The sequence below is a fragment of the Chelmon rostratus genome, chromosome 17 (genome assembly GCF_017976325.1).
Source record: "Chelmon rostratus isolate fCheRos1 chromosome 17, fCheRos1.pri, whole genome shotgun sequence".
In the NCBI taxonomy this organism is placed as follows: domain Eukaryota; kingdom Metazoa; phylum Chordata; class Actinopteri; order Chaetodontiformes; family Chaetodontidae; genus Chelmon; species Chelmon rostratus.
Window position 1 is genome coordinate 10,745,607 of NC_055674.1, and position 9,498 is coordinate 10,755,104.

The following is a 9,498-nucleotide window of genomic DNA, read 5'->3' on the forward strand; positions in this document are numbered from 1 at the left end:
GGCAATAACCGTGCTTTATGTCCACTTCATTTCCCTTGCAAATCAGCCTCACATTCTCCGAGTTTTCACAGTTCCCAGCTCCCTCTTTTTCCCCGAAACATGCCCTGAGTCAGCCAGGCTCATTAAACAGGATGAGACTATTACCAGGCGAGTTATCCCGCTCCAAACAATGGGATGTGGTCAGGTGGTGGAAGCACCAGTTCCACTGGGTTCATTTCGCTTCCCCCTCATGTCCTCCGGGTCCAAGACCGCGACTCCCACTTCGACCAATAACGCCCTTCCTCCATCAACAATAACCGTGACAGCTGGAATGCAGCACAACCTCAGTGCGGCAGTGTTAAAATTACTGTAAATTACATTTCATTTCCAATTTCTGCATGCATTCGAGTGTGGAGCGGCAGAGTTTGTGTGTATGTGTGTGTGAGCATCGCCTGCAGACGTACGGTGTCACAGTGCACCGACGTCGTGGGATTATGTCGATAAACACGCAGCTCTTCTCAGACAAAGTTGCAAGTGCGGCGTAAAAAATCATTCATTCATTCATTCATTCATCCACTGAGTTACATCAGCGCAGCATGCTGAATGAAGGAATGAAGGCTCCCCATTCCATTTTTTTCAAGCTATTTACAGTAGGGTTTTTCAAGAGGCCCAATCAGAAACTGTGGACAAGTTCCAGGGAAACAGGACCCAAGCACCCTGAAGAGCCTTTTTGCCTCACTTTTATTCACTCCTGTTCTTTCTCAAGAGTTCCTCCTGAAAGTATTTGGCAAACACTGGTGAAAAAAAAAAAGACTTTGAGGGAAGAAAAACAACAAGTCGTTCTTGAGCCACCCACACCCCATCTGCTGTGGTATTATCTTCTTTTATTATCTACAGATTATGTGCGCTGATATGATTTCTGCAGTTTGGTCTGGTGGTCATTGTGGTTGTTCTTGTTTTTTTAGTTTTTTTTTTTTTGTTTGTGGAGCGCTGCGATATGAGACAGCAAGAGGGTGGGGTGGGGGGCATGGGGGGGATCCTCCCCCATGTGCATCTAATCGTCCATTCAGGACCCTCTTAATGGCTTGTCAGTTCCCCTTGCCCTTCCATTTTCTGTCCAATTAATTCCTTTCTAGCTCTCCGGATAAAGGGACACAATGGGGCCCCTCCACAGCATAATGAATCATTAAAATTCAGCAGCGCGGCCCTGGCACTTGGCTTCTCCCTGGGCTGGTTAGGGACGGCTGCTTGGCATGCATGCCAGGGCCAAACTTGAGCATTCTACCCACTGGACCAGAGTGGATGGGATCTCTCCTCGTTCCTCTCTTGTCTGCGGTTTAACGAAAAAAAAAATCCGAACTTTGCTATTTTGGTAGGTACGTGTACAGCGTCGACTCGAGGCCCCCGTAAGGTCGGAGGGTTCTGAGAGTGGCACCAGGAGTGGAGCACGTTTAGTGCAACGTGCGTGCGTTGAATGTTCAACACCTGTGTGTTCCTGAAAAAACGGGTTAAAGCCTGCACGCTCTCCAGGAGAAGAAGAATTTCACATGTATTTCGCTTTTTGCTACGACAGAGTTTGACAGACTTACACGTCCACTTGATCTGAGCAGCACCCAATTAAATTTACTGTGGAGGTTTCATTACTGTCACTTTGGGAAACCGTCCAGAGGGATGAGAGCTGAGAATAATTCCCTAAATGTCTCGCTGCTGTCCCCTCACAGCTGCAGCTCACAGGACAGATGTTGGACAAGAAGGCTAATATGAACAGCTGGCATCCAGCACGAAGACAAACCCATAACCCGAACCCTTTTCTTTTCGTTTGTCCGCAAATCATTTCCAAACATATTCAAGAGCAAGTTGGAAACTAAATCCGGAGACAAATAAGAATGACAAGGACAAAATATCATGAAAAGGTATCTTTTATTTTTAAAAAATGGCCAGCGAATGGGTTAGCTGTGCATGTGTGAATGAAACTCTAGTTAATAGAACAACAATAATTTTCACAGCCTTTCTCAAAAATTATACACCAGAATAATATACAAAACACGGTTCTGTGGACAAAACTTGGAGCGCGACGCCCCGTACGTTCCTCATACAGCATCTCACAGAACATTACAAACCAAGGCTGTAAGGAATGATATCAAATTAAGGATATAATCAGGTTAACTGTTGCGGTTTCTGGTGTGGATTACTGATTGTGTGCTGCCTGAAGTTTGTTAATAACTCAATTTCATACTGAAATACTGACAATAAGCATTAGAAGGCACAAAAACATTTTGCGCGAGGCTGCCGCAGTGAGTTGGCACTTGATGGCTGCGAGATAAATACGGGCAAATACTCACACACTCTTAGTTTCCTCTTTAAACGCCAAACGCTCGTCTTTGAGTAACGGATAAAGTTCAGAGATCGTTTTCAGCAAAGAGCTGTTTAAGTATCGTTCGGTGTGTATTATGTCATGGGATATCTCTTTCTCAAGGAAGTGGCTCACGCATACAGAAGCACTTTATCTCCCTGACGCACACACGCACACACACACGGATGCACGTACGCACACATATCCGTGTGCTGTCCATCCGCGTATACAGGAGGTCCAGCTGACATGTCACTCAGATTGTGCGGTGTTATTTTACCCCATTTCCTTGAACCCTCGATCATGACTAATCGCAATTTGCCAAGCATAGCTTTCAGACACCTGTTCTGTCCTGCGCGAGTCTGTTGGTCCGGCTCTGTTTGCTTGCAACTTGGAATGGAGATGGTACCGGAAAATTGGTCTTCAGCGGAATGATATCACAATTATTGTACTTGTACTGTCCTTCACTTCATTTACCTTATTTTCATTAAAAGCCAAACAGTACTGTAAATAACCAAACCCACATTACATGTGTTTATCTACTTAAGAACAAAAAAGAAAAAAGAAAAAAAAAAAGAAACCAATAATGCATGAACATAAATACATATAAGACTTTTATGCCAAAATGACACTTATAAGATTCATATGAGCCATTTAGTTAAGACTGATCCACTGATGCAAATGGCCAAATGTGCTGCGATATAGCTCTGGCCATTAATGTAAATTTTACTGCAAATTCACATAATTGGTCCCGACTCCAACGTATCTGCTTCTCCATCTGCTTCACAACAGACTTGAGCCAAAGCGTTTCTCTCCTACACAACTCAGTGGCAGGCCTTTGCTTTACCTCAAGTGTGCACAACACGTGCAATCTTAAACTGGAAAGATGGGGTGGGGGGGGGGGATGTACAGGATGTAGGCGTAGGCAACATTTCCTCATGGAGGAGTTTGGCTCACCAACAACACAATTTGTCTTTGTGTAAAAAGTCTGCGCAAGTGTGTTTTCATCGCGACGATATAACTTTGTATAAAATCAGCAGGCACTTTTTCTTTTGTTTGTTTCATGTTCAAATGGCCACAGGTAGCCTACTGCCCCCTTCACACACTTCTCCACCTGCTCCTTACTTCCTTCATTAGTAGTGCATCGATCTGAATGAGTCTCTGGTGCGAACTGACGCTGCTTCTTGTCCTTAAGGCCGAGACAGCGTGGTGTAGACGGGCTGGTCCCAGCCGGAGGAGGTGGGGCTGTGGGCAGGAGCCATAGACAGGCTGTTGAGGATCGGGCTGCCGTAGGGCCGCCTGGATGAGTGGAAGTAAGGGTATTGGTAGAGGCTGGAAGGGTAGCCAGAGTAAGGGTTGTAATAGTTGGAGCTCTGGATGTCAGTATAGTCACACTGGGAGCTGGAGAAGGACGCTGCAGCCGACGCAGCTGACGCGGCCGAGGTGACGCAGGCCTGGCTGCTGTACGAGTAATCGGAGTGTGAGGGCGACCTGTGGGAGTGCTCGCTGTAGTGGCTGGGGCTCAGTTGCTCCGTTTTAATATGGAGCCGGTGTTGGCCCACCTCGCTGGTGGAGGGAGAGGAGGAGGACATGGCGCTCTTGCGGCTCCACGCTGACCCGTTGGCACCCGCGTGGCCGTATGAGGAAGTGTAAGAGCTGCCAGGCGCTGGAGGCTGCCCGTGGCTGTGGTCTGAAGGCAGGGTGGAGGAGCCCGAGGCGTGGCCATTGAGCGGGAGGTACTGGTCAAACTCGTGCACGTCGAAGGTCTCCATGTTGCTGATGACATCAGTGCTGAGCTCAGAGATGTCTACGTTGCTGAAGTCGATGTTTTGCCTGCTGCTGTCAACAAGGCGACGGCCTTCGTGCTTCAGATCCTGCTTCACCCCGTGGTGCAGGTCTGTTTTGGGAGTAGTGGGCGGTGTAGGGGGACCGTGGGGCTGCCCTGAAAAGACAATACCATCAGAAATAAAGCGTGAGGGTTCGTCACTGCAAGTACAAAATGATTTGAACAATTTACAGTAGCCTAAAATGCCCAACCCCTAAACTAAAACTCACAAACTAGTTGTGTTTGATGCAGTATTTCTTGTATTAATTAGACAACATGCCTGCATGTTCAGGATGGTGGTGTCCGTCAGTAATCCCCGCCAGTCCTCCCATCCCTGGTTCAGCTTTATACATGTGATGTGCCAGTTCTGCTCCCGAGTCTGAGTCGCTCTGGCCTGGTTTCACATTCTTCCGCCGCCGGGGCTGGTACTTGTAGTCTGGGTGATCTTTCTTGTGCTGAACCCGAAGCCTCTCTGCTTCCTCCACAAACGGCCTCTTCTCACTTTCTGAGAGCAAGCTACGGTTGGAAAAAATAGAACATTTTAAAATGAATGCAGTCAGGCTAAAGAACAATAAAAAGATGCAATTGTTAGATGGCCCACATCACTTTTAGAGCTTTTTATTTATTGCCAAGAGGTCATGAAAAAATTCAAATTTTCCTTTCTTAATTTCTTCTAAATCATTTACATTCAAAACCAGAACTTAATGAAATTTTGTAAAATTTGTATTACTATGTAATTGCCAAAGCTGTTAACTTATAGTATATCATGTAAGAAATGAGTGACTGCATGCCCAAATGACCACTCAGTGTCCTTATATTTTATTTCACAAATATTTATCCCCGCATTTCTCTTTTATATGAATAAAATGGTTCTTTACCGCCACAGTTTGCCCAGAGTCTTGCTCAGTTCGGCGTTGTGCAGGTGTGGATACTGGTCCGCCAGCTTTCTGCGGGCCGCTTGCGCCCAAACCATGAACGCGTTCATGGGTCGCTTGACGTGGGGTTTACTCTTCAGAGAGCCATTCCCTCTCACGGGCATGGGCACCAAGGACCAGTCGTATCCTTTGAGGACCTGAGAGACGGCGTCCCGAATGCAAGCTGGGAACCGGTCGTCATCCTCGGAGTCTAGTTTCTTGCCCAAACCGGTGAGGATGGATCCTTGGCCGTCGGAGCCCGTCGGTGAAGACGGAGCGTCGGAGTCGGACTCGTCCTGGGACATGGAGCTGTTTGTGCCGGATGGACTGCACGGCTGGTCGCTGACGCACTTGTCATGCTCCTCTGTCATTTTCAGCATTATTTGTTCGGCCCCTTGGGGATGAAAAATCCGAAAATGTATTCTTCAATTAACAAGAAAAATCAAATGTCACCACTTAATTCAAGCGCGCAGCAGAGCGACCAGTGCGCCTTTTACGCACGGTGCGCCACAGTAAATTCCGTCAACAATTTCAGTCAGCGCGAGTCCGGTGTTTTCCTTCTGTTTCCCTGTTTGTTTGTCTTCGTTAGTCGTGTTTTCCTAGGCTGTCATGGGAGCTGCAGTCGTGAAAGTTGTGGTCCACAGTGTGAGCTGAGGAGCTACACGTTACAGCAAGTTGAGTTGGAGTTTTAAAATCGTCACTCCACCCTCCGTCTGGGATTGGCTGGAACAAATCACCGCTTCCCCTCCATTGGTCCAGGCTCTTACGCGAGCTTCACGATCATAATGATGTTCTTTTTTTCATTGGTGGCACAGTTCTGTTTTTATTAAAGTTGCACAGGTTGTGTGACAAACAAATATCTTATAATGCTGCTTGTCATGAATTCAGAAAACCCTCTTATATCTAAGTACAAGACAAAATGGATGTTTGTCATTTTTCTAGTATTAATACAGCAAATGAAAACCTAATGGATCTTTTAATGTAAATTCAACACTCAAATTAAAAATTACATTTGTTAATATGATTATTGTGATGCTAATAATGGCTGTTGCATTATATATATTGTTACTTTCCTCTTGATATACAGGAGTTTACTTCTTCAGAAGATATCTTGATAAATACTGAAGTTGATTTATATATCTTTACTGTCAAAGAATGGTGAAGAAATAATGAATATATTAAATGCAACTAGTGGATTTGTTTAGCAAACTAATATCTTTTCTTAGTGCGATTAAGATTAGGGTTCAACATCTGACTCTGGATCCAAGTGAAGTAGATCTGAACAAGAATCGACCACCAGAATAAACACATGCAGAGGTTAAAATGAAGATTGTTATTCAGGTTTTTATTCCCTCAGATAGCAGAGAACAATGTGTTGATGTGTCCTGGCAGTCTGAAAAATTGAACGCTTTTGTTAATTTGGTTAAAGATGAAATGATGATCCTTCCTCCCACCATGCAGAACTAATAGCTGTATTTCTTTCTTATTTAGTTGTTGCTTAAAACAATCATTCATCAGTGTTTTTTAGGCAGGTTCAGCGCCTGCAACACCTGTCTGTCTAGTCTAAGCAAATAATCACGACTCTGAAACAAATGCCCTTACTTCTGACTAATGATGGCTTTTGATAAATGTGACCAATTCAGGCAAGGGGCTCGTCCCAGCAGCCTGCTTGTGATCCATAAGTCACCCCTCACCGCCGGGGAAGCTGGCTTTTTTACGACACAGAAGATATGAAGAGGTAGAGCTAAAGAGATAGGCGGGTAGATGGAATCACAGCCCTTGTTAAAGGTGTCGTTGTATTCATGTATTGTGGGGTGATTTTTATCACCGGCCTCCCTGTGAAAGGACAAGGTATGTCTGTGCTGGAGGGCAGTTTGCTTTGTTCCATGCACACTGCAGGTGCCTGCGGGAAGGAGAGACTTTGTAATGTGGAAATAGAAACTGTGGCTTTTTACAAACGGCACAGAGTTCACCGAAAGAAAGGTAAGGTAAGAAGCTTTCATTGTTATTAACAAGCCTGAAAAGCAGAGAGTGAATTTGAATTAAACAGTACTGTATTTGATGTCTGGAGGATCATGCGTCCGCCTGTATATCATCATGTAATATTTTTTTTATAATTTTATATATATTTTTTTCTTTTATACTTTTTGTATAAACTTATATTACAGAGTGAAAGTGCTCCTTTGGTCGGTCCCGAGCCGCCTTTCTCTCTAACAGCTGTTGTCAAAGCACTTGGTCGGGTCAAGTTCAGTGCATGTGTGTGTGTGTGTGTGTGTGTGTGTGCGAGAGAGTGTGTGTGTGTTTGTGTGTGTGAACAGACAGACAGGACAGCGGCTGGTTGTCAAACATGAATGACTCTGGCTTCGTTCTCCTCCTGCTCCACACATGGAAAAGTATTTACTGTGTCTGTCTGTGTGTGTGTGTGTGTGTGTGTTGCATGTGTGAGACTCAGATATGCAGAATTGAACTTTTTTCAGTGCTTAAACATGTCTGAACTTATTTTACAATTTTATTTGAACAGAAAAATTGCAACATTTTCTAATATAAGACTTTACATTTGGAGTCTCAATCTCATGTTGTTCTCACAGGATTAACTACATTCACCTGACATGAGGCTAGTGTTAATTATAATAATGATCCTCCATTAATTGATCAATTTGCTGCAACACGCAAGGCATTCTTGTCAATTACACATGAAATAAATAGATTTTCTGATCAGTATGACTTCCCCTTTGAATTTGTAATTAAATCTTTTTTTTTGTTTGTGTCACATGCAATGCTGGAAGTCCCTGTTACCAATCACCACAGAACCTGCATCAACTGTTCCTGGCACAGGTCACGCCACTCAATTTCATGGAAATCCTCTCGTCAGGGTTGAGGTATTCTGCTGACAGACAGACAAACAAACAGACAAATCGATATTCATCAAACCAGTGTGTCAGAGTTCAAGAAGTGCTGCATTTGGTTTGGATTTCTTGGATCAGGTTGATCCTTGTTTAAGAAAAACAAAGTCGGCCCGCTTAAACATGACATTAAAAGATGGACAAAATCTCACCGGTTGGTTCGGCCACTCCACACCGATCTGCCCATCTTAGCTGGAACGACGCTGGAGATGAATCAGGACGAGCCCAACGTGAGTGACAGCTGCCATCAAGCCCCACCAAGCTGTGAGACAGTCTCGGTTTCTGGGTAGAGGGAAGGAGACAGACTTAAAACAGACTCCAGCCTTTCCCCCGTCATGCCTCCCTGTATTGTGGGGAGAAACTCTGGCCAGAGTTTGTGGGCTCTGGGCTCTTGATTAGAAAAGGAAGGAGCAACGGAGGAGAGGTAACCGCGCATGAACCGTAAGTGTCCCAAAGAATGAAAGGAAGGTTTTAATTTTCCTATTTTTTGCAAGCTACATCTCAAAGGAAAGACCAGGGCGAAGTTTTTTTGTTTTTTTTTTCTGGGCCTTAGCACAGCATGTTAGCCCATCTCTCCTGGGCCCTAGTCACTTCTACCCCACATGTAAATTATACTCTCTGGCTTCTAATGTGCATACAAAATTAAATTACACAGTCACCCACAGGAATCTTACCCCCTTTGGTCTCTGCTTCTGTGTTTTAATACACTTAGGCACATTTCTTCACTCTGGCCAAGTCATTGGACGGAGTATGTTGCACAGTCAAATTGCCATAAATAGCCACATCACTGTGCAGTATAGAAAAGAGTCAGGATGATGTAAACCTGATGAAGAGTTCATGAAGGTCATCAAGTTAAAAAAAAATACAAAGTTAGATAAATGTCTGTTATGCGTCCAACAGAAAAGTGCATGCGAATCATGTATTTAACATTTAAATCTCCATTTTTTTGCACATGATGTAAGAATGCGGCACCGCAACAATCCTGATAGAATTAATGCTGAATTTTCCACATGAGGAACAGCTAACCCGGGTCTCTGCAGCCACCACATCACTCTAACCCCAACCCAAACAGAAGGCCTCCATTCTGTTAAATAATCTCACTGATTGCACACTGAGTCAGTGTAAACTTGCTGAACTGCGGAGACTGGCATGCCCTCCCTCTCACCCAGACGATCCCGACCACTGGCTAACCACATGTGGAACAAACTCCTGGGCTGCTAACAAGCCGTATTTCACCCCTGCGCCACATCAACCAGACCACTTCTATCTTTGGTTTCACACACTCAGAAAGAAGGTAATTAGTGCAAAATTTACAGTCGCAGCAAATGCAACTGAAAGGCAACAAGACTCCGATGGTATCGCTAACTAGAAAATCCTGTATTTTCCGTCCACGGTGAATTTATGAGGAGGAGCTGATGCTGTTACATCTTCAGGTGAAAATATTCAGAGGATTTTCCAGCCAGGTTCACACACACATTAAAGTGAACTCTCAGTGATGGATGTACGTACTCCTCCTTGCTGTTCCAT

At 44.7% G+C, this 9,498-nt stretch overlaps 1 protein-coding gene across 1 annotated transcript; it reads right to left on the reverse strand.

Annotated features, from left to right (window-relative positions):
• Window positions 1-1,891: 1,891 nt before the first annotated feature.
• On the reverse strand, window positions 1,892-5,698 carry LOC121620279 (transcription factor Sox-8). Its single transcript, XM_041956270.1, has 3 exons — window positions 5,033-5,698; window positions 4,435-4,670; window positions 1,892-4,271 (listed from the first exon to the last, which is right to left on the reverse strand). The coding sequence occupies exons 1-3, from the start codon at window positions 5,446-5,448 to the stop codon at window positions 3,520-3,522; spliced, it is 1,404 nt and encodes a 467-aa protein (XP_041812204.1). The 5' UTR covers window positions 5,449-5,698; the 3' UTR covers window positions 1,892-3,519.
• Between the last annotated feature and the right edge of the window lie 3,800 nt (window positions 5,699-9,498).

Excerpts from the sequence above, each read along its gene's own strand:
- LOC121620279 (XM_041956270.1), bottom strand. The coding sequence starts at position 5,448 with ATGCTGAAAATGACAGAGGAGCATGACAAGTGCGTCAGCGACCAGCCG. Across the intron at positions 4,671-5,032 it reads ACTCTGGGCAAACTGTGGCG|CTTGCTCTCAGAAAGTGAGA; the intron begins GTAAAGAACCAT and ends TTCCAACCGTAG. Across the intron at positions 4,272-4,434 it reads CCACCATCCTGAACATGCAG|GGCAGCCCCACGGTCCCCCT; the intron begins GCATGTTGTCTA and ends TTGTCTTTTCAG.